Source organism: Rhinolophus hipposideros (assembly GCF_964194185.1).
Source record: "Rhinolophus hipposideros genome assembly, chromosome: 15".
Taxonomy (NCBI): Eukaryota; Metazoa; Chordata; class Mammalia; order Chiroptera; family Rhinolophidae; genus Rhinolophus; species Rhinolophus hipposideros.
Genome location: NC_138061.1, coordinates 12,909,855 through 12,935,696, shown reverse-complemented (window position 1 = coordinate 12,935,696; position 25,842 = coordinate 12,909,855). Strand labels below are relative to the sequence as shown.

The 25,842-nt window shown below is 37.2% G+C and overlaps 1 protein-coding gene across 3 annotated transcripts in view; it reads left to right on the top strand.

The window, feature by feature from the left end:
- Window positions 1-25,842, top strand: part of ATRNL1 (attractin like 1) — a 579,923-nt gene that overhangs the window by 116,126 nt on the left and 437,955 nt on the right. For all 3 annotated transcript variants that reach the window (XM_081075162.1, XM_081075163.1, XM_081075164.1), the window contains exons 16-18: window positions 6,718-6,931; window positions 8,665-8,853; window positions 17,068-17,286. In XM_081075162.1, coding sequence (XP_080931288.1) covers window positions 6,718-6,931; window positions 8,665-8,853; window positions 17,068-17,286 — 622 coding nt within the window. The remainder of the gene's footprint in view (window positions 1-6,717; window positions 6,932-8,664; window positions 8,854-17,067; window positions 17,287-25,842) is intronic.

The window sequence follows — 25,842 nt, the reverse complement described above, 5'->3', positions numbered from 1 at the left end:
GCTTCTTTCCTTGTTTATAAAATATTATTTTTATTTCTTACACTACAGCCTTGAAGTGTGCTATTTTAGAAGTTGCGTATTTCAGGATTACGTTTATCAGTTGCTTGTGTTTTTTTGCTTATTATTATAAGTAATAAAGATTGAACTAACAATTATTTTGGATGTGTGATGTACTTCGATTCGATAATTTGTGGAATAGCATGCTCTGCAAATGAAGAATCTTTTGTTTTATTAGAAAGCTGAGCTTTAGCAAAATTTGAAAGGTGGAAAGTTCTGCAAGGTGACATTCCATTGAGCATATTTTTATATAAAATGAATTATATATCCTGAGTTATTGCAGTTGTATAAGCTTAAGATAGCCCTTCCTTGGCTAATAAAGATCAACAAATTCATACACTTTACAGAGATGTCTTGGGTCAAATGATCATTTACTTATCAGAAATGGCTAATGAAATGTTGCAGTGATTTATGGTGTGCTGTTGTAAATTTTCACAATATAGTAATTTATCTTTCATTTTAAACTGTCTGTCCAGTTCATTTACTGGGTAATAGTTACTTTAAATGTTTTATCAACTGCTTCATTTTTCTGTTCTTTTCTGCTTCCTTGAAGATTCTTATCATGATGAGTTAGTTAGGGAGTAATATTTCATTTTAAATGAATTGTGTTTACTATAGATAGTTCGGAAATATAGGCAGAGTTGCTGTAATGTGAAGCACAGTCATTAATCTGAAATATCTATGTTGGATTGACTCCTGCTGTTCTTATCAAGAACTGTAAAAATGTTATAGGTTTTTTGTTATATGAATAATGTATGAAATATATGATGATCACAAGGCATAGCAGCATGTGTATTTTTATAATTAGAAACATTGTTTTTTAAGTACTATCTCTATCTCAGGAATGGGACAGTGGAAGATAACTACTCTGTTCTAATGAACTTTGTTTACCAAAATTTATTGACTACCTACTATGTGTATAATACTCCACTAGGTTATATGAAATCGACTACCATAATGGACTGTCAGGGTAGAGAAAAATATGTCTCTCCATCTGATATTTTAATTTTATTTAAGAAATATTTGCCAAGTGTTAACTAGGACCATTTTCATAACATATTTATAATTAATACTGAATATATATCTCCTATTTCTATATTGTTAAAGACTCAGATGGAGAGACCTCTTTTTCTCTGCCCTGACAGTCCATAATGCTAAAAAAAGGATGATGTGGAGTTTTGAAACCACTTACCACTGTAATATAATATTATTAGCTTAGTAACTTAGAAAATAAATGTGTTAACACGTATATTAAGGTAGAAGTGCTTAGGAATGATGGTAGGGAGATGACAGAATGGGAGATTTCACTGCTTGTCCCTTCGCAGAAACATTGAACAACCATCTATGTACAAAAATAACTTTACAAGAGTAAGAAATCGAGGTGACAGATTACACCACTTGGAAAGGTCACAGATATACGGAAAGCCTCATTGAAGAGGGTAGCAAGGACACTTTAATATTCCCCACATCACCCTTTCCCTAGGGCTGTGCAGGGCAGTGAAGCATGTGAGAAATGCCCTTAGCAAAGGCGAAGGAGAGTGAAGTGAGCAAATGACTTTGTCATGGACCCCAGCTTTCGGCCTGTCCTAGAGAAGCCTGCTACTTGGCTGGACCCCATGGTCCCAGGCACCAGGCACGCCCCGGTGCCGGACTAGCCCCCATGGACTCAGCTCAAGTTTGGCATCCATGGACCCAGCCTTCAGGATGACCTCTGCAGCCCTAGGCTCCAGGCCTTCCCCAGGAGACCCCAGCATGAGGCTAGTCCCTGTGGACCCAAGACCACGTCCACCCTAGTGGACTCAGGCTTCAGGCCCTCCTCTATGGACCCAACTTCAGGCCTGCCCCTGAAATCCCAGGTACCAGGCCCACGTTCATGGGCTCAAGGCCAGGTCTGCTCTCATGAATCTAGGTACCAGGCCTGTGCCACTGGACACTATAATTTGGCTAGCCCCTGCAGACTCAGGCCAAGGGTCACCCTGTGGACTCAGTTCCCAGCTGGTCCCTAAGGATTCAGGCTCAAGACCCACCTATGTGGACCAAGCCCCTAGGCCTACCCTAATGGACCCTTGTGCCAGGCTGGCTACCACAGAGCCAGGATTAGGGCTGTACCCACAGATTCAGGTTCCAGGCTTGCCCCTCTGGACCCACGTATCAGGCAGGCCCTTCTGGACCCAGGTGAAGGGCCTGGTCACTCCCTGATGTGGGCACTAGGCCAGTCCACCCAAGGACTCCAGCAATAAGCCCACTGGGGACCCCATCACATAGCCCACCAGAATCTCTGGGTGGGCTGACACTGAAGAGTTCTCCCTATTGAAACCAGTCTGTATAGAAGGGAAGAGGCGATTACTTCTTCAAATGTGCAGACACCAACACAAGGCCATTGGGATCATAAAAATTCAGGGTGGACTGGCCCAGTGGTGCTCCTAACGTTGAGATCGCAGGTTTGGTTCCCACATGGGCCAGTGAGCTGCGCCCTCTGGCTAGGATTGTGAACAACGGCTCTCCCTGGAGTTGGGCTCCCTGGAGGTTGGTGTGAGCTGTGGTGGGCTGCTGTGTGCTGCCACGGGCTGCTGTGTGCTGCCATGAGCGGCTGGGGACCAGCCTGAGTGACCGGCAGCCAGCAAGAACTGCTGTGAGCCGCCAACTGACAGACAATCGGCGACTAACTGCCTCAACCGGGGGAGCGCAAGGCTCATAATAACAGCATGGGCCAGGGAGCTGTGTCCTACACAACTAGACTGAGAAACAATGGCTTGAACCAGAGTAGGGGGAGGAGGTGGAAGAAGCGAGGAAAAAGAATCAGTGAACCATGACACTACCAAAGAATAAAATAAAGCACCAGTAAGCAACCTTAAAGAAATGGAGATCTACAAACTGCCTGTCAAAATAATTCAAAATAATCATCCAAAAGAAGCTCAGTGACCTATAAGAGAACACAGATGGGCAATTAAATGATATTATGAAAAGAATACATGAACAAAATGTGAAGTTCTACATAGACATAGAAACCATAAAAAAGAACCAGACAGAAATTATGAAGCTCAATACACCGTGACCTAACGGTACAGTTCCGTAAAGAGCTTCAACAACAGACTCTGTCATGCAGAGGAAAGAACCGATGAGCTCAGAGGAAAAAGGGTGAATAAAAGCTTATGGGACTTATGATAGATCATATATGAATAATATGTGCATTATTCATATATATTGGGAGTCCCAAAAGGCACAGAATAGAGAAGAGACAGAAAGTTATTTAAAGAAATAATAACAGGAAACTCCCCAAATATGGAAAGGGACATGAACATTCAGATCCATGAATTCCGAAAAACCTCAAGTAGTTTAAATTAAAAATTTCTTCACCAAGACACATTATAAGAGCCCAGAAATAAATCCATGCACTATGATCAATTGATGTTCAACAAAGTTGCCCAGAACACACAATGGGGAAATGACAGTCTTTTCAATAAATGATGTTAGATATCCTCATGCAGAAGAATGAAAGTGGATCCTTATCTCACACCATATATAAAAATCAAACCAAAATGAATTAAAGACTTAAATGTAATACCTGAAACTGTAAAACTACAAGAAGAAAACATGGGGGAAAATCTCCTTGACATTGGGCAGGGCAATGACTTTTTCGATATGACCCCAAAGCACAGGCAACAAGGGCAAAAGTAGACAAGTGAGATTGCATCAAACTAATAGCCAAGGAAACGATCAAGAGAGTGAAGAGACAGCCAATGGAATGTGAGAAAATGTTTGTAAACCATACATCAGATTAGGAGTTAATGTTGAAAATATATAAGGAGCTCCACTCAGTAGAAAAGAAAATAACACAGTTAAGAAAAGACCAAAGGAAATGAATAGACATTTTTCCAAAGAAGACATACAAATGACCAATACTTATATGATTAAAAGCTCAACATCACTAATCATCACGGAAATGCAAATCAAAACCACAATGAGGTATTACCTCACACCTGTTAGAATGGCTATGATGAAAAAGACAAGTGATACGTTTTGGCAAAAATGTGGAGATAAGGGAACTCTTGTGCACTCTTGGTGGAAATATAAATTGGTATAATTAATTTGGAAAACATTATGAAGGTCTCTCAAAAAATTAAAAATAGAATCATCAGTAATCCCAGGTCTTGGTATATATCCAAAGGAAATTAAATCAGTATCTGGAAGAGATATCTACTCCCATGGTCATTGTAGCATTATTTACAATAGCCAAGGTATGGTAACAATCTAAGTGAATGGATAAAGAAAATATGAGGTTTATAATGGGATATTATTCAGCCTTAAAAGAGCAGGAAATCCTGCCATTTGCAACAATATGGATGAAGGCTATTAGGCTGCGTGAAGTAAGCCAGACACAGAAAGACAAATACTGTATGATCTCACTTATATGTGGAATCTATAAGAAGTCAGACTCATAAAAGCAGAGATAGTAGAATGGTGGTTGCCAGGGGTTAGGGGATGGGGAAATGTGGACTCGTAGAACAAAGGGTACAAAGTTTCAGATATGCAGGATAAATAAGTTTTGGAGAGCTAATGTACAGCATAGTCTTTATAGTTAACAATACTGTGTTGTATACTTGAAATTTGTTAAGAGAGTAATCTTAAATGTTCTCACCACACAAAAAAATTATATGAGTTGCTGGGTATATTAATTAATTTGACTGTGGTAATCATTTTACAATGTATGCTTATACCAAAGCATCACTTTGTACACCTTAAATATGTATAATTTTTGTCAATTATTACTCGAGAAAGCTAGAAAAAAATAAAAAATAATATCTCAGAAAAAACATAACTGAAACAGAAACGAGGAAAAAAAGATGGAGGTTTTCTAACCTAATAGGGTTTTATAAAGAGAGTAGCTTGGACCAAGAATATATCATTATTTTTTTGATTATCATAAGAATAGCATTTTAAAATTGAGTAATGATTAAAATAAGATATATGAATACAGAATATATTTTGTTTTCAAGCTAGTTTTTAAATATTATTGAGAGCACTAAGAATATTTAGTTTTGTTGCATTTGCCAACTTCTGTTAAATTTTAGGTATAAGAGTCAGAGATTATATTAGCTTTCTTAATCTCTTTAATAATGAAGGTAGGTGCCATTAATTTATCCAAAATTGCTTGAAAATCCTAATATACTAGTAGAGATCTAAACTAAGAGAGAGGTACTTTTTCTTCCTAGTCCTTTTGTGAACCTATTATAAAGTTTTCACTCACCCTCCATATGTTGTTTGTTGATTTCGTTTTCTATTTTCTCACGTGCATATAATGCCAATTTATCTTCAGATTCTTACCTCCATAACTGATTAGATTGGTGGTGGTGGGGGTAGTGGTGGTGGTGGTGGTGGTGATGATGGAGTTGATGATGGGATGGTGGTGGTGGTGATGATGGTGGTGGTGGTGGTGATGGTGGTGGTGGTGATGATGATGATGATGATAGTGATGATGGTGGTGGTGGTGGTGGTGATGGTGGTGGTGGTGGTGGTGGTGATGGTGATGGAGTTGTTGATGGGATGGTGGTGGGGGTAGTGGTGGTGGTGGTGGTGGTGATGATGGTGGTGATAGTGGTGGTGGTGATGGTGGTGATGGTTGTGGTGGTGATGGTGGTGGTGGTGGTGGTGATGATGGTGATGATGATAGTGATGATGGTGGTGGTGGTGGTGATGGTGGTGGTGGTGATGGTGGTGGCGATGGTGGTGGCGGTGGTGGTGATGGTGATGGTGGTGGTGGTGATGATGATAGTGATGGTGGTGGTGATGGTGGTGATGGTGGTGGTGGTGATGGTGATGGTGGTGGTGATGATGGTGGTAGTAGTAGCAGTAGTGGTAGTAGTAGTACTAATAACAATAGTAGAAGCACCGGCAGTAGTAGTAACAGCAACAGGATGTTAAGTTCTTTAATAATCTTGCTTCATAAGATAGATATTTATATCCCTGTTTAATAGAAGAGAAAACTAAGGTTCACAAGGGCTAAATAAGTGACCACAATCATTTAGCTAAACACAAAGCTTATTTATTTATCTATTTATTTATTTATTTATTTATTTATTTATTTATTTATTTGGGTGGGGGAAGAGGAACAAGACTTTATTGGGGAACAGTGTGTACTTCCAGGACTTTTTCCAAGTCAAGTCGTTGTCCTTTTGATCTTAGTTGTGGAGGGCGCAGCTCAGCTCCAGGTCCAGTTGCCATTGTTAGTTGCAGGGAGCGCAGCCTACCATCCCTTGTGGGAGTTGAACTGACAACCCTGTGGTTGAGAGTCTGCCCTCCAACCAATGGAGCCATCTGGCCACCCAGGAGCTGAGTGGCAGCTCATTGTCTTCACTCTAGCTGCGGAGGGTACAGCTTGCTGGCCCATGTGGGAGTCAAACCAGCAGCCCCGTTGCCCAGAGCTCGCGCTCTAACCAACTGAGCCACCCGTCTGCCCAGCATATTTAAACATAGTGTTCTATTCTGCATTGTTATCCAAAATGTGCTGTACTTGTTCATTATCTAGGTAGAGAAGTCATTAGAAAGGCTGTTCTGTATATTTTCCAATGTAATTTTTAATGATAATGAACTATTTGCTAAGGAATATGATGAGTATTTTTTCACCTAACTTTTTAATGCTCCCTTTATTGTTGTTTACAGAAAGTATCACCTTGGGTAGGCTTGCGCAAGATCAACATATCCTACTGGGGATGGGAAGACATGTCTCCATTTACAAACACAACACTTCAGTGGCTTCCTGGTGAACCAAATGATTCTGGGTTCTGTGCATATCTAGAAAGGGCTGCAGTGGCAGGCTTAAAAGCTAATCCTTGTACATCTATGGCAGATGGCCTTGTCTGTGAAAAACCTGTTGGTAAGTAGTCCAGTAAACCAGTATTTAAAATCATAATGTTTGCAACCCCTCTTCCCATCACCTCCTTACTTTGTGTGATAGTCTGTGGGCCTATAGTAACTTTCGCCATCTTTTTGTGATGCTGATTTTCTTTATCCACATTACCCATTTACTGTTAGTGACCTTCCCATTAACTTGTGAAAATAAAAAGATATTTATTGTTCTATACAATCTTTATTTGTTAGTTGAAATAGTGAGATTATGAATATATGGTTGTAGTTAATTCAGTATACTAAGAATCTATTCTTAATTGGTCAGTGTCTTTCATAATGATGGTCTTTAGAAGGCAACATTTGTCTTTAAGATTAACAGCCAATTTAGGATCACTTTAATCTTGCAGATTTACTATTTATTTCAATCAGCAAGTAAAAAGAATCATTTCTATTACATCTTTTGAAATGGATTTTTGTTAAGTGAGAAAAGAATATTGAATTCTTTTCTCTTTTTAAATATTATACTTTGTATTATGGTAAAAATATATAACGTAAAACTTAACCAATTTAACCACTCTTTTCTTTCAGTTTTAATAACATATAATTGACATTTTAAAACATTTTTAAGTGTAAGTTTCATTGTCATTCAGTACATACCATTGTTGTGCACCTATTAATACCATCTAGCTCCAGAACTTTTTCATCTTCCCAAACTGAAACTTCATACCCATTAAATAATTACTCCCCACACCTCTATCCCCTACCCCTGACAACCACCTTCTGTTTTCTTTCTCTATGAGTTTGACTACTCTAGGTACTTCATGTAAGTGGAATCATAAGGTGTACGCCCTTTTTTTGTGATTGTTTATTTCCCTTGCATAATGTCTTCAGAGTTCATCCATGTTGTAGCCTGTGTCAAAGTTTAATTTCTTTTGAAATCTGAATAATTATCCATTGTATGTCTGTACCACATTCTGTTTTTCTATTTATCCATTGATGAACACTTGGGTTGCTTCCACCTCTTGGCTATTATGAATAATGATGCTATGAGTATAGGCTTACAAATACCTGTTCCAGTTCCTGCTTTCATGTTTTGTGTATGCACACACACACACAGAAGTGGAATTGCTATATCGTATGGTAATCCTATTTTTAATTTTTTGAGGACTATCCATACTGTTTGCCATAGAGGTTGCACCATTTTGCTTTCCCACCAGCAGTGTGCATGGGTTTCAGTTTTTCTACATCCTTCCGAAAATATTTTAAAATAATAGTCATCCTAATGGGTGTGAAAAATATTATATTTCATGTAAAGATTTTTAGTAAATTGTTTTGTTTTTATTGTTTGTTTATATCAGAGACATATTCACTGACAGGCCATTTGCTTTGATCAAGTTGTGGAATATTTACAGAGTAGCTAGAAAAGTAAATAATGATAGTGTACAAATTATTTAGCCAATAGAAAAACTGTATCATGTATTACATTTCTATTTATAACTTTTAAATTATATGACTTTATGTACCCTGTAAAGGATTAAAAATTTCCAAGCAATTATAAAGTTCAAATTCGATAATAAATTTAAGAAGTATTGCTATATCATTGTCATTTTCATTTACCTTATTGTGTATTTTTTGCTGTAATTTTTATCCCACACTTGGCTAAATTGCAACATACCCTAAATAGCGAAACACTCAAACCCATTAACTTGTGTTAAAAATGCAGTTGCAAATAAAATAATTATGTTTGTGGATTTATTCCAGTCAGTCCAAATCAAAACGCAAGGCCATGCAAAAAGCCTTGCTCTCTAAGGACGTCGTGTTCCAACTGTACAAGCAACGGCATGGAGTGTATGTGGTGTAGCAGCACGAAACGCTGCGTCGACTCTAATGCGTATATAATTTCTTTTCCATACGGACAGTGTCTGGAATGGCAAACTGCGACCTGCTCCCGTAAGTATTTACCTGGAGTGACTTTTCATTTAACAGCCACATGGATCGCTTTTCTGGGATGGATTGAGGAATTAAACATTTGAGGAAATTTTAAGAAAATGAGAGAAACTGTTGTCACGGCTCTTTTTAAAAACCCCTTAATGCTGTAAGCCCCTGATTTATTTTAGCCCATCATTTTGAATTCCACGAGGTACCTTACCCTGCATATTAACATTGTGACACATTCGTCCTGCCCCCAACTCTGAGTGCATATTGCAAGCTGCATGACATTTCATGACAGTGTTCATGTCAAGGATCACAGATTGCATTGTGCTTCTATAACCTCTCATAGCCCCTGTGCCTTCTTTTGCTTACATGACTGATATTTTTTTAAGCATCTACACCAGTTGTTTTGTTAGTTTCCCGACTTGGTTGGTCTGATTGTTTCCTCATGATTAGATTCCAGTTAAGCATTTTTTTTTTGGCAAGACTGTCATACCGTTGGTGGCAAATAGCCTACAAAGGGAGGATGCCCTTTTGGGCATCCCACGGCGAGTCCTGTCAGCCGTACAGTGCTGGGCTTGCTGGGGGGTGTGCCTGAGGAAAAGCTCCTGCCCCTCGTCGGTCTCAGGTTTCATAAGAACTGTGGGATGAAGATACACCTGCCTGAGTCTGTGACCGTAGGTCCTGTGTGGTTCGGAGAGAGAGTTTTCTCGCAAAGACAAGTTGCATCAGGGTGCCACTGCCAAGAAAACTGCATCATGTTACTGATCGCACTGGTGGCCTTGTAGGAAGTTGAGACCATGTATGGCGGCCTTTGCTTGGGAGAATTTAGAAGCTACTGGTGTCAGCTTCTTGCTAGTGGTGCCATCTGTCCTGGAAGCAGCCACTTGCAGCTTTCCTGGAAGTGTGGGCCACAGCACAGCTTGCTCTGGGTTTTCTTATGAGCCATTGGCTCCCTGGCATTCCTCCCATAGGAACAGCCACTGGCAACATGACGGTGATGAGGAACACATACCTCTCCTAAGGAACACGCATTGTTTGCCCATCCACTCTTCCTTCCATTCCTCTGAGCTCTCTGCTTTTCTTCTGAGAGGAAGAGCTGCTTTCTCTAACTAAGAGCAGCTTCATAGTGCTGAGATCCTTTTGGTGGTGAATCTACCGCTTTGAGGCTTGCTCCTGGGATCCAGTGCCTTCAGCCAACACTGTCACCCAGTCAGTTATCAGCCCTTTTTGCTTGGAGGAGTGACCTCATTTAGAGGTAGCCATGTGCTGAGGAGAGTGTGGGTGGAGACTCACTGCCTTTTCCAGACCTTGCATCCTTCCCAGGGAGGATGTCTTTTAGCCCTCGGGACCCCGCCAAACCCATATTGATTCCTTATTGGGCACCAGTGTGGCTTGAGGACGGAGACAAAGCAGTAAGTGTTACAGTGCAGGTTAGAACTTCCAGGCTGTTGGCTGTGACACACATTTGTTCCCCCAGGCGCTTGGCATCAGGTGAGAGGTGTTCCTGAGATGGGCATGGCTGGATGTGTCTTAGGTTAATCCCTGTGCTATCACTTTTTAGGAACTTTGGTAAGGAATGCTGATGTATCTGATCCAGTATGTGACAGTGAGTTAGTTGCAGGCGTAGGATGACCTTGTTGGCACAGAAAACATCTTTTAACTAGGAACCAGCTGCCTGGGAGAGTGAATTCCAGTACTGGAGACATGTGGGGGGGTTAAGACAGTGCCCAGCCTCTCCTGCCTCACCTTGTATTGGTCTCGCCACAAACATTAATGTTCATGAAAGAAGCCAGACGCAGAAGGTTATATATTATAAGACTATTTACATAAAGTTCAAAAGTAGTCAAAGCTACATTATATTTTTTAGCAACGAATAGTTAGGTGGTGAAACTACAGAGTAAGGCCAAGTTATTCTTATAAATGTCAGTGGATACTGCTGGGAAATGATCGGGGTGCTGATTAAGGAAAAGGGGACGGGAGGCAATGCTCCACTTCGAGGCTGGGCGCAGGTGTGGAGTATTTATTTACCATAAATGTTATATTCCATATGGTAATTTATGTACTTCTCTGTATGTATATTGTATTTTATAATAAAAGAGGCTAAAGGTAGGGAAAAAAGAGCTTGGAAAATCTCCAAGCTTTAATACTTTCTAAAAATTATTTCGACTTAAGTCTAGTTGTCTTCTCTACTCACAAATCTTTCTTTTACTCCATTCCTTTTTTCTTATTTGTTCATCTTTTGGAGAAGTTTTCAGTAGTTTTTTCTAGATAAATTTGTGGCTGGTAAACGTTTTGAGACTTTCCATGTCTGAGAACGTATTTTTCATGTTCACTTGAATGATACAATGGCTGGTATGTGGAATTCTAAATAATTCTTCCCACAGAACTTCTAACATTGGGTGTTGTGGATGAGAATTCACATGCTAATTTCATTTTCATATCTTTGTGGAACATTTGTTTTTTTTTTCTTTACTTTGAGAGTTTAAAAAAATTTTCTCTTTATCCTTGGCATTCAAATTTTTGCAGTTTGTTTAAATTCAGTTTTCCTGTAATTGATGTGGATTTTAAAAATTGATTCTCATTGTCTTTCAATCTGAAAAGCATTTCTTCACCTGTTAAAAATGTTACTTCATGTCTTAGTCTATTGGTTTTTTTCTGTTTAATATTTTCAAAAAGAGTAAAGAGTCAAAAACAGTAAATAGTTATTGGACTTTCTAGATGTATCTCAATATTTCTTAAATTCACTGTACTTTTCATCTCTGCTACAATCCAGATATTTTTCCTTTTTGTGTGGATTTTTAAATTTTGGGCTTTTTTCTCTTTAAAGGGAATTTTGAGCACCTTGTAATTCTGTTATAAAAATTGTAACTGCATTTTTTGGAAGGTAAATTAAATGTGATTAACTGTTTTAAATGCCAGGTATGGATGGCATTTTTACCGCTGATGAACTAAATCATGACAACCACTGCTAGAGGGGTTGTCAGGCGTGTGTAGGTCAGTTCTCACTCTGCTTTTGTGTCTCCTGTTTTTGATCTTTTGCTTCTTGATTGTTGTAGCAGCTTTATTTTCTCCGCCTACAATTTGTACCTTTAGTAGTTAGTCTAGTCTGCTGGATTTTATTTTTCCATAGGTCTTTTCATTCACTCTTATGTCTATTGTCACATTTGTCTTCCCCATGGCTATAAATATAGCTCATTTCTGCTGATGATGTTCAATAACAGTTATTTTGTCCCATACCTTTTAAAATTATGTGCCTTATGCATCCTTGTGGGAAAGATGGGCATGTGCTTTGCCTCAGGGAGACCTTGTACTTTCTAGAAGTAGTATTTACCCGGCAGTGATCCACTTCTTGTGAAAAACAAACTTCATCTCTGTTCTGTTTAATTCTTTTTCATGTTTTTAACTAACAAATATTTATTGAGCAGTGAGAAAATGTCAGGTAATAAAATAGGGACTAGGAATGATGATGATATCATTGCTTAAAATCCAACTGCTAAAAGCGGTTGAGTGTTACTGCTTAAAAGAAGTCAGTTTCTCCACAATGCCTTTGTCATGCTTTTGCCTTTAACTTGATGTCTTTTTAGTATGAATTATATGTAACAGATTTACATCATCATTTTCTACTACACGTGTCTAGTTATTCACTAAATATTTGACAATAGTTAAGTTTTCAAAAACATTCTGATAGTTATAAATAAAGCCGTATTACAAATAAAATGGTCTGGACTTTATGTTGCTTTTTGAAAGATGTTTTAATGATCATTTGTGGTTTTGTAGTAAATGGAACTTGAAGGAAATTTTTCTTTGCAAATGAGAAACAAATATGGATTTTTCAATATTTTTTAGTATTTTCCAGTTATAATATTATGATACTGATGCTTGAAATTCACAAATTGAAGAAAAATATATTTTAAAACAAATTTTGCCTAATGGTTTCTAGGAAAGCTTTGTTAATAACTTGGATTATTAATAATTAATGGATACTCTATTTGTAAAAATGAATTTCAAGGGATTATTTAAAGCAATAATAAAATATTAGTTCTTAATTTATAAAAGTGCAAATAAAAATGCAATTACATTGATCTGATCAAAATGGAATAATAAGAAACATTACAATATACTAGTATATTTCTCACAAATATATATTGCTTTCAATATTTTACAGGATTATGTACATGCTCAATTTAAACATTTTTTTGACAGTTAGGGAGATAAACATTTTTTTTAAAATTAAGCTTTATTTTTTAGAGCAGTGTTAGGTTCACAGCGATATTAAGAGGAAAGTACAGATTTCTCAGATATTCTCTGTCCCCACACATACACAACTTCCCCCACTATCAACATCCCCAGATACCTAAGGGGTACGTTGTAAAAACCAGTTAATGAACCTGCATTTGACACATTACCATTGCCCAAAGTCCACAGTTTACATTAAGGTTAACTCTTGGTGTGGAACATTCTGTGGGGTTTGACAAATGTATCATGTGTCCATGAGCCATGGCATGTGATGGCATGTGTACATTGTTATAGTATCTGTCGTACAGAGTAGTTTCACGGCCCTAAAAGTCCTTTGTGTTCTGCCTATTCATCCCTCACTTTATCCTAATTCCTCACAAACACTAATATTTTTACTGTCTTTGTACGTTTGCCTTTTCCAGAATGTCATATAGTTGGAATCAAACAGTATATAAGCTTTTTAGATTGGCATCTTTTACTTAATAATAAGCATTTACATTTCCTCTATGTCTTTTCATGACTTGATAGCTTATTTATTTTTTAGATCTGAATAATATTCCATTGTCTGGATGCACCACAGTTTGTTTGTTTGTTTGTTTATTTATTTATTTATTTATTTATTTATTTAAGATGTCCTACAAAAGGACATCTTGGTTGCTGTCAAGTTTGGGCAATTATGAATAATTCATGTGCAGGTTTCTGTGTGGACATACATTTTTAGTTTATTTGGATATCAAGGAATGCCATTGTCGGATGGTATGGTAAAGTATGCTTAGTTTTATAAGAAACCACCAAACTGTCTTTCAAAGTTGCTGTATTTTGCATTTTCGCAGCAAGGAATGAGAGTTCCTGTTGCTTCAAATACCAAATACTCACCAGCATTTGGTGTTGTCAGTGTTTTGGATTTTGGCCATTCTAATAGGTGTATAGTGGTATCTTGTTTTAGTTTGCAATTCCCTAATGACATATGATGTGGAGCTACTTTTCATCCTTGCCATATGTATATCTTTGTGTTTTTTTTTTGTGAGATATCTGCTCAGGTCTTTTGTCCATTTTTTTAAATTGGGTCATGTGTTTTCTTACATTGAGTTTTAAGAGTTCTTTGTGTATTTTGGTTAACAGTCTTTTATCAGATGTGTCTCTTCCAAATATGTATTTCCAGTCTATGTCTTCTCTTTTCGTTCTCTTGACAGTGTATTTTGCAGAGCAGAATATTTAAATTTAAATTATAACAAAGTTCCGTTTATCAGTTCTTTCTTTCATGGATTGTGTCTTTGGCATTGTCACTAGACATCATCACCAAACCAGGGTCATCTGGATTTTCTTACATGTAGTTTCGCTTACATTGCCCATCTGTTCTTGCCTGGTGTCTGCTTTATCCCTCAGAGCCTTTGACATATTAATCATTGTTGTTTTAAATTCCCGGTCTTGTAATTCCAGTATCCCTGTCATGTCTGGTCTGATGCTAGTTCAGTCTCTTCAGTTTGTGTTTTTTGCCTTTGGTATGCCTTATAATTTTTTTCTTGATAGCCAGATATGAGTATGGAATAGAAACTGCTGTAAATTGCCCTTAGTAATGTAGTGGTACTGTGTGGGCGGAGGGGAAGTAGTTTACAGCTCAGGGATTAGGTCTCAGTCTTCCGGTGAGCCTGTGCCCCATCCTGTGAACCTCACTAGTGCTTCTCAGCTCATTTTTCCTCTTTTAGGTGGGATAGAATGGCTGGAGGCAGCTGAACGTAGTGTATTTCTCTTTGCCTACCCAAGCAAGTGTTGGCTGTTTCCCTTTAACCAGGTCAGTTAGGCTCGATAAAATCCCAGCAATTTAGGCTCCGTTTAATAGTTTCTCCAGACTTGATTAAGAACAGAATGCTGTGGCATATTTACAAATGGTTTCTTTTCTTCTCCCCTCTGCTGGAAGCACAAGGGGCTTTTTCTCTGATGCTCACTGAGGTGAGGGCCTGGTAGAGCATCTGGAGGTAAACCTCACAGGGATGTGGGGTCCTCCTAAGACTGGGTCCCCCTAGAGATTTAAACTCAGAATTGTCCACAGTGAGTTGTCCCAGCCGTTGTGCAATTACAGTTCAGGTTTTCTTTCCCTGGCACTGGTTCCTACTCTGATAAATTATGATTTTCTGTAACCTCTTGTCTGTCTCTCGAATTTTGGGGCCAGTGGTTTGCCCTGGAACCTCACTTCTCTGATGGATCTAAGAAGAGTTGTTGATTTTTAGTCTGTGTCGCATTTTTCGTTTTGTTTGGTTGGACTGGTGACTTACAAGCTCCTTACCTGCTGGCTGGAAACTGCAACTCCTTAGTCATCATTTGATGACATAATAATTTCTTACAGATTGATTTTTCAAGTTCTTACACATTTCAAAAACCATGTTGAATATTTTACAACTTAAACTTTCAAAAGCCAAAAATAAATAAATAACAATAAAATAAATGATTGTTCTAATTACTTGTAGTTCATAAATAGTCTCTATCCTATACTTGACTGAAGAAAAATAGCACAGCCTATAAAAGCTTTCCTTTTATTGCTTCCTGTAAGAAAAAGGAGAAAACAAAAAACAAAGCAAGAGTCTGACAGTTTTTGAGTCAGCATTAAATGCTAGTGAATGAATTTTCTACAGGGTTCATTTTAGTAACTTGTGTTCAGTGACTCTTCTTTTTTAAATTTAATATTAAAAAGAATTAGGAGACGGTGCTCATTTTCTACCTTCTTACATTCAGTCTCTGAAATGCTTAGCATGTAAAAACTTCATAACAATGAATCATAGTGTAATGGATGAGTTCTTGAATCCAGTATCCTATTAGCCTTGCGCAGTCCTCTGCACTGAGTTCCTGATGGTCACTGAGCTGCTTGTGCCATCTTGTTTGCAACAATCGGAGGGATATCTTTGTTCCCAGGCGTATTAAAACACTGAGTGGCAAATAAGTTAATACCACCATAATGATGAAATTGAGTCTGCCAGAAATCGACCGTTTTTTTCCTCTGGGAAACAATGTGACTGGTAGATATTATTCATGGTATCTTTTCCCTACATCACTACTTCTGTGGATAAATAAGTTCCAAGACAAAGTGTGTGTGTCCTAGCAAAACAATCAAGAACAGTAATTAAAGACAGTCTCAGCCCAATATACAATCAGGATGCTCTGATTTTGAATAAAAAATTCAAAAGATGACATAGGAACTATTGTAAATATATTACAGCAGACTGTAATATGTTCATCCTTAAGAAAGGCATCACCGTATTGGTAGGCTTTGTCAAGGGTCATAGGTTATACAGCAATTAAACAAGAAATGTGGAGTTTCACCGAGTGAGTCTTGGAGTGATATTCTGCAGTCCTGAAAGTCAGAGAGAGCCGCTGCCGCTGGTTCCCTGACTGAGGCGGAGTATCTGGTTCTCACATTCCCATTCAGTTTGGCTCTTTGGGTGAGATTGAGTTTACTCATCACAGGGTAGCCAAATGCTGATATCTGGGACCCTTGGAAAGAGCATTGTCCATAAGAGGCAGTCCTAATGGGGCTCAGCCATCTCAGGGGATGGATAGGCGTCACTTACACTGGACGTTCACAGGCAGATGCAGTTTGTCCTTGAACGGCCTCTCTGGACACAACCAGAACACTAACATGGCTCTACGTCACAGACAGTGATGATAAATGTGGGCTAGAGGGCCCTGGAGCAGCTCCCCAAAGGTCCCGATAGTGACAAAGTTCAGGGGTCTTTAAGAGCTGGCTTCATTTTTCTCCATGTCATGGTCTCTGCACCTTTTTAATCTTCAAGTATGTCCATTTATCTCCTCTTTGTCCATGATGTATGTTTTATTTGCCTTAAGTTGCTGTCTCTTATGCATTATTATAAAAATATTTAAATAAATTATAGATGACCTTTTGCAGTCTTTTTTTCGGATCATATTTATTTTTCTATTAGCTTACAATTCTTTTTGAATATGAAGTCAAATGACATATTTGTTAATGTTCCTGTTACACAGCTCAAAATTGTTCTGGATTGAGAACCTGTGGACATTGTTTGGAACAGCCTGGATGTGGATGGTGCAATGATCCTAGTAATACAGGAAGAGGGCACTGCATTGAAGGATCTTCACGGGGGCCAATGAAGCTTGTTGGAATGCACAATAATGAGATGGTTCTTGACCCCGGTCTTTGTCCTAAAGAAAAGAACTATGAGTGGTCCTTTATCCAGTGTCCAGGTAAGAAAAATGTGATGAAAACAATTTCAGTTTTTCAAACAATTCAGTTCTTCAATCAAATTGTTTTTCGAACAATTTCAAAACCCAGAATGATTTTTCCTTGCTTCAAATAAAGATTCAGAAAAAAGATAACCATGAAAATGAGACTCAAAATTCAAAGATAAAAAAATATTCTTCCCTACATCCATCTCTGTTGTGTAGATAGTATTCTGTTTGGAATCGTTCAATAGGCTTACCAGATGCATAGTGTTATAATTATTAGATTTGGTTTCATGTCACCTGTGAAGAGGAAGAAATATTGGCTTCGTGCCTATTTTTTAACCCCGTAGTATAGTCTTTTATTGTTTATAGTATTATTATATCTTAGAATTGAAAGGCAACTCCAAGGATTGTGTCAAACGTCATGCTAAGTATGGGAATGTGCTCTGTCTATGGTGGAGTGAGCTGGCCTCATTTTGAAAGCTGCCATTGGTATTCAGTACCATTCAATTTTGAAGGTCAGTAGTTTTTAGGTTTCCCTCTCAGAGGAATTCTGTTTTTATACAGAATAAAATCAACCTTCTTGAAAATGTAATTTATTCAATATATATTTTGTTGAGTGCCTACCATGTGCTAAGGAGTATCTTAGATGCTAGAGATACAAACAATTAACAGATTAGACTAAAATGACTCCATTCATGGAGCTTGTATTTTAATTGAAATTATAAAATTAAATACACATACATAAATGAAGTTAGACGGTGATAAGTGTTATTTAAACAATAAGGCAAAGAAGGGAGAATAGGCTTGCCATTTAAAATAGAGTGGTCAGAGAAATTGTCACTGAGAAGTAACAATGAATAAACACCTCAAGCAGATGAGGGAGTGAATCCTGGGGACATCTGGGGAAAGAGTATTCTAAAAGCAATAGCAGCCTACACAGGACTGGGTGAGATGGTTTATTTGGAAGAAGCACAATTGAGAATTGAGGTAACAGAGACTTTCAAAGAAGGGAGAAAACCAGTAACATGTGCATTTTAAACTGGCTACTATACTGGGAAATATGTACTCAGACGCACTAGGAACCAGTGAACAACCATGTGGAATGCTCCTCAGAGGGCCTGGGAGGGCGAGGCAGCTACCTACCAACTCTCATCCCCTATTGGTTGAATTATGCCTCTGGGGTGTTATATTTCTGAGCTATGCCCGCAAGTCTGATTAATAGCTTTCCCTGGCACCAGCGAAAATTCTGCTGTGGAAAAGTGAAGTGGTATGGCAGAACTTGCTTTAGGTGTGGCGCTGACACTGTGGTTCATGGAAACCAGATGGGCCAAGGGAATGGGGCGCAATGTGGAACAATACCTGCTATGTACACTTTGAAATTCATTAAAACAAAAAAGGAACAAATTGTCGATTCACACAACGTGCCTGAATCTTTTATGCATTTGCTTAGTGAAACAAGCCAGATCCAAAGGTTTCAGGTTGTATTGTTTCACTTGTAAAGCAATATGGAACCGGCAAAACTATGGGGATGGAAAACAGATCAGTTATTTACCAGATGTAGTAAAGATAGGGACTGACTTCAAGGGGGCCTCACAGTGGAATGTTTTTGGGGTGATGAAACGGTTCTTTGTTGGCATATGACTCTGCGTTTGTCAAAACCCATATTGTGTACCTCAAAGAATGAACTTTCCTGAATGCAAATTAAAAAAACAAAAAGTCAATTAGGATATCGGGGGATCCCAGGATGGAAGGATTCAGTGCAAATTGTGACAAGCAAATTTAATTGTATTACAAATGCCATAACCTCATCCCTCTCCCTAGCTCCTCCCCCCCCCAAAAAAAAGTAACTGACCTAAGTACGTACTGGAAAATAGGGTTTTGACGGGATACTGTAATGGTAAAGGAAAAGAACTATACCTAAGTACTGTATTCTGGTTAGCAAATTTATTTCTCACACATGGTACAGGTTAATTATTCTAATAATACTTTATATGTTTACTAGGTTTGGACAAATAAGTAAATATAGTGTTTAATGTGAGCCTGGTTTCCATTTGTCAGAGAAGGAAGTTAAAAATAAGTAAAGAGTGAAGACTACAAAGAACCGTGTGGTGTTGGGTTAGGGTCTGAGATAACAGCATGAATTCAGGTACATATGTAAATATAGGTATGTGCATAGGTTAGTATATATACATATATCCTACCTCCGTTTACACCGAGGGCCTAGAAGCCATGACGCCCCAGTAAGAATGAGTACATCCAATGCCCATGTCCTGGTTTCTAAATACTGTTTTCCAATGAAGTGGCCGATTCTAGGGCTAAGGCAGGGAGAATACAAGATGAGCCTGGAGCATTGTTTGGTGCCAGAAAGTGCTATAAGAAAAAAATAAAAAAGAAGAAAGAAAGAGATGAGAACTTGTCAAAGGGATGCAGAGCTAACCTAGAAGAGTTCTCAATACATCACCTGCAGGCAAAAAATTTGGGATTGTAACTCAGCGTATAAAATACATACCCATGATTCCATACTGATTTAGTGACTGAATAAATAACAAACGGGCGAGAATAGACAAATATTCCTTATAGAAAAATTCCAAATAATAAATGTAGAAGGAATGAAGGAAATAAAAAAAATCACTATTAGAACCCCACAATAATAATTGGCTGTAAGAATAATCTACTTTAGAATGTTGAAATTAGTGAGTAAAACTTTCAAGTGAAACAGGATATTTCTGTAGCTTCCAATATCTCCCTCAAAACTATTTATTAACTACTATGGTAGATTTAGCATATATCCACAAATTCTTTGACACTCCAAAAATAACAGAGATCTATTACCAATAAGCCAAGAAAACAGGTAAAATGAGATAATAATTAATTCAAAAGATGGCAGGACAAGAGAAAAAGAGGAATACAGAATGGATGGGACAAATATGATAGATTTAATTTCAGTCATTTCAATAATTGTGCTAAATATGAATGATCTAATCTCCCCAACAAAAAGGATGACATTTTCATATTAGCTAAAAAAGCAAGACCCAACTATAGGCTGCCTGTAAGAAACCCATTTAAAATAAAAAGACATATTTTAAAAGTGGAAGAATGGAAACAGATACACTATGCTAACACAAATCAAGTGAAAGGTGAATTGGCTAATCTAATATTAGATGAATACTTTTCAGAGCAAAAAATATTACCTGGAATAAAAAGGTTCACTTTATAAAGATAAATGATTGAATTCATGAAAAAGACTTAACATTCCTAAATATTTTCACCTAATAACAGACTTTCAAAATAGATGATTTAGTGGTGTATGACAAAAATCCTCTCTTCATTTCCAGAGATACTATATGAGGTTACCACTTTCTACTTTGATTTGTGTAGCTGGCACTTACCAGTTTGTTTTTCTCTCACTGCTTTATTTTGGAGAGTGTAATATTTTTTTTCCTTTATTTTTTTAAAATAAAATGTATTGGGGTGACAATGGTTAGTAAAATTACATAGCTTTCAAGTATGTAATTCTGTAATACATCATCAATATATCACATTGTGTGTTCACCACTCGGAGTCAGTTCTCCTTCCATCACCATATATTTGACCCTGTTTACCCTCATCTACCACCTCCCACCCCTTACACTCTGGTAACCACTAAACTATTATCTGTGTCTATGAGTTTTTGTTTATTAGTTTTCTATTGCAGCATAAAAAATCACCACAAATTTAGAGGCTTAAATAATACCCATTCATAGCTCACAGTATGTCACATGTTGTGGCATGGCCTGGCTGGCTTCACTGCTTCAGGTCACAAAGGCTGAAATCCAGGTGTCAGTCAGGCTGAATTTTTGTTCAGAAGCTCTGGAGAAGAATCTGCTTCCAAGCTCATTCAGATTGCTTGTGGTTTAGTTCCTTGCAGCTGTAGGACTGTGATGCCTGTTTTCTAGTCGGCTGTTAGCCAGTGACCACTTCAACTTCTCAAGAAGGCTCACCTTCTCGCCCACATAGAAAGGTTCATCTAGCGTTGTAGACTCTCAAAACCTTGAATGGGTCTCTCACACTCTTAATCTCTTTCTTCAAGTAGATACCAATTCCTTGTAAGGGATCACCTGATTGGGTCCATCCCTTCCTTAAACTCAATTGTACCACGTAACATACCGAATCATCAAAGTGATAATCTCGCCATACATACAGCTCCATACTGCACTCAAGAGAAGACCATCAGTGTTTGATTAAATAACTAGGTACTATATATAACCTAGCTTCATTGACATAAGACTAACCATCACACCGTACTATTGACCCATTTAACATGTACAACTCAGTGGTTGTTAGTATTTACATGGAATTATGCACTGTCACCACAATCAATTTAAAAACATTTTTATCATTCTCAAAGAAATCTTACGTTTATTAGCGTCACTGCATGTTAAACCCCCACCTATTGTTGTCAGCCATAGACAACCACTAATCTTTCTACCTCTATGGTTCACCTATTCTGGACATTTTTTGTAAATTCAGTAATACAATCACGGTCTTTTGTGACTGTCTTCTTTCACATTGCATAATGTTTTCAAGGTTTATCCATGTTTTGCATGTAACAGTACTTCACTTCATTTTTATTACCAAATAATGTTCCATTATAAGAAAATACCTCATATTGTTTATCCATTCATCACTTGATGGACATTTGGCTGTTTCAAACTTTTGGCTTTTTGAATAATGCTTCTGCGAACATTCATGTACAAGTTTATATGTGGACATATTTTCTTTACCTTGAGCATGGAATATCTGGGTCAAATGGTAATTATGTTTAACCTTTTGAGGAACTGCCATAAAGTTTCAAAGCTGCTGCATTGTTTTACATTCCCACTAGCAGTACATGAGGGTTCCATTTACCCTCCATCCTTGCCAATCACATATTTTGATTATAGTCATCCTGGTGGGTGTGAAGTGGTATGTCATTGTGGTTTTGATATATAATTTATTGGGTTAATGATGTTGAGCATCTTTTCAAGTGCTTATTGGCCATTTGTATGTCTTCTTTGGAGACATGTCTGTTAGATTCTTGGCCAGTTGAATTGGGGTATTTGACTTTTTATTATTGAGCTGTAATAGTTCTTTATATTTTCTGAATACAAGTCCCTTATCAAAAATTGATTTGCAAATATTTTCTCCCATTCTGTGTGTTGTCTTTATTTTCTTGATAGTGTCCTTTGAATCACAAAAGTTTTAAATTTAGATGATGTCCTATTTTTTCCATTGTTTTTTGTGCTATTGTGTCATTCTTGTGAAACCTTATATTTTGCCCAGATCCCAAATATTTATGCCTATATTTTCTTTTAAAAGTTTAATAACTTTAGCTCTTACATTTAAGTCTTTGATCTGTTTTACTTTTCGTACGTGGTGTGAGATAGGGACTTAATTTTTTTGCAAGTATCTAGATGCTGCAGTATCATTGTTGAAAAGACTATTTCTTCCCCATTGAATTCATTTTTCATTTTGCATATTTTAGTTTTCATTTTTAGAAGTGGTGTTTTAGTCATTTTATAATTTCCGTTTCTGTTTTTCTCTGTATTTTTGAGTATATGGAGAATTTTTTAATAGCTGTTTTAAAAATCCTTCTCTACTCATTCCATCTGTGTGCCATTTCTTTGTTTCTAATGATATATTTTTGACTGATTATGGATCAAATTTTCTAGCTTGTTTATTTTTGATAGTATCTTGAACATTGTGAATTTTTGTAGTTTATGATTTTACTTATTTATTTTTTTTAGTATGTTGAACTTTATTCTGGCATGCAGTTATGTTAGATCCTTTTTGTGGTCTCTATACAATGCTCATTGTATTCTGAGGTCTCCCCAGTTTGACTAGTGGGAATACAAGCTGTTCCCAGTCTTAAGTGAGACCCTGGCATTGTTTGACTTACTATTTTCTGCTGGTTCTTTCTCCAGCTTCGTGGAAGTTCAAAATGTGTTCAATTCATTGTTCAGTCAGAGATTCATCTCTGTAGACGACTGTGTGCAGCTCTCTCTTCCATACTGTTTTGCTCCACAAATTCTAGCCACCATGGCCTCCCTGAACTTTGATCTTTGTTTCCTCAACTAAGTGACATTTCTGGCCTTTGGGTTTCCCTCCCTAGGATGCATCCTCATATCTGCCTTCAGGTAGCAAGCAGTCATATTTTGTTTTCCTTCTCTCTGGCATGCCATCCCTGAGCTGCCTGTTATATCTGAAAGTGGTTGTTTCATATGTTTTCTTTAGTTTTCTTGTTGTTTACCATTAGAAGTCAATTATCAGAGTAGGTAATCCTTTGTGAGCAGAAGTGGCAGTCGTCTATGTGTGTGTTTTTATTTATAATTAATCTCTTGTAAGTAGTGTATAGGTCTTGCTTTTTTTTTCTTTTTAAATCTAGTTTGACAGTCTCTGTCTTTTATCAGAGTTTTAGTCAATTAAGATTTAATGTAATATTGGTATTATTGAGTTTAAGTCCTACCATTGTGGTATTTGTTTAAGAATTTTCCTTTATTTTTTCCCTCTGTTGTTTGTTCCTCCTTTTGCCTTTTTTGGATTAATTGAGTGTTTTTTAAGTCCATTTTTATCACTTCCATTGGATTTTTAGCTATACCTCTTTTGTGTTTTTTTTAGTGACTGCTGTAGTGATTGTAATAGTCATCTTTATCTTATCACAGTCTACCTTGAATCAATATTATACTACTTCATGTATAAGGTAAGAATATTACAATAGTGTAATTCTGTTTGCTCCCTTCCTGTCCTTTGTATAATTATTGCCATATATTTTACTTCTATGTATACTATTAACCACAAATACATTATTATTTTTGCTTTAAACAATTTTCTTATAAAGAAATCAAGATAAGAAAAAAATCTTTTTTTATTTACCCATAGATTGACCATTTCCTGTGATCTTCATATTTTCCTATAGATCTGAATTTCCTTCTGCTACAACATCACTTTAGCTTGATGAACTTTAACTTAAATATTGTGTTTTTCCATTGTAGCATTAAATTATAGCTTTCGTATATCTGAAAAACGTTTTTATTATGTATTTGTGTGTCTTCAGATTTGAAGGATATTTTTACCGGAAATATCCTTCCAAGTTGACAGATATACTTTTCAGTAATTTAAAGTTGTACTTTCCTTTTCTTTTAGTTTCCTGTTATTCTCTTAAGAATTTCTCTATCAGTTTTATTGTTTATCTTTTGAAAGCAGTATGTCTTTTTCCTCCCTCTGACTTTTTTAAATAGATTTTTTCCCCCCTAGTTTTTGGATGTCAGTAATTTTTATATGATGTACTTAAGTATCAGTTTAATTTTTTAAATTGTGACTGTGAACTGTATGGCTTATTACTCTGTGGCTCTGTTTTGCATAATTTTTGTCAAATTTTCTGCCATTATCTCTCCAAATAGTGTATCTACTCATTGTGTCACTCTGTCCTCTATTTCTTGGAGTTTGCTTCACTTACGTTAGGCTTTTTCACTACGTCCCTAATTTTTCTTCGTCTTCTCTGTATTTTATATCCTTGCACTCCTTTGATCTGTATTTCAGTTCACTAATTTTTTCTTTAGATGTTTCCGATTTTCTCTTAAATCTGTGTTTCATTTATTTTTACTATTGAACATAGCACCCTAAGCTCACTATTAAAGTACTAAAGGGGTTTATTCATGATTCTGCATCATCTATTTTTGCTGAATCCTGCTGGGCTTTTCTGCTAGTGTCTCCTGTTTTTTCTCATGTAGCTGCTGTTATTTGGCAGCTTGCCTGGTTTTAGAGTGTCTCAGATGCTTCACACACTTCCGGTGTTGGGAGCTGGCTGGTTGGTCCAGGGGTCTTGAGCTGCAAATGACTCTTCTCTGCTGCACTTGGCCTATCACCCTCCGGTATATAGACTGGGCTTCTATACACGGTATTCTCAGAGTACAGTTCCAAGAAGAAGGGAGCAGAGTATGGATGGCTTTTGAGGCCTAAGCCAGAATTTATATACCATCACTTCTGCATTCTATTGTTCTGAGACAGTGTAGATGACACCCCATGTTCAAAGGGTGGGAAACGTCCCACTTTTTGTTGACAGCGAGGAGAAAGTAACAATGTGAATGTTGTACACACTGGTACATAGATGGTAAAATTTGTGCAAATTATTTTTCAGCTCATCTTGTTAATTCTGTTTGTTTGTTTATTGACTTAACTCATATGGCCTGAAATCTACCATTTTAAAGTGTACAATTCAGTGGTTTGTAATATAATCAGTAGGTGTGCTACTATCATCATTATATACTTCCGGAACATTTTAATTGTCCCCAAACAAAATCTCATACACTTTAACAGTTGGTACCTATTTTTGCTTCCCCTAGCAAGTGAAAACCACTAATTTACTTTCTTTCTCTGTGGATTTGTCTATTCTGAACATTTCATCTAAATGCAACCTTATAATACGTTTCCTTTTGTGTCTGGCTTCTTTCTCTTAGCATAAGTTTTTAAAGTTCATCCATATTATAGCATATATCAGTCCTTTACTTATTTTTATAACTGAATAATATTCCATTGCATCCCACATGTTTATACATA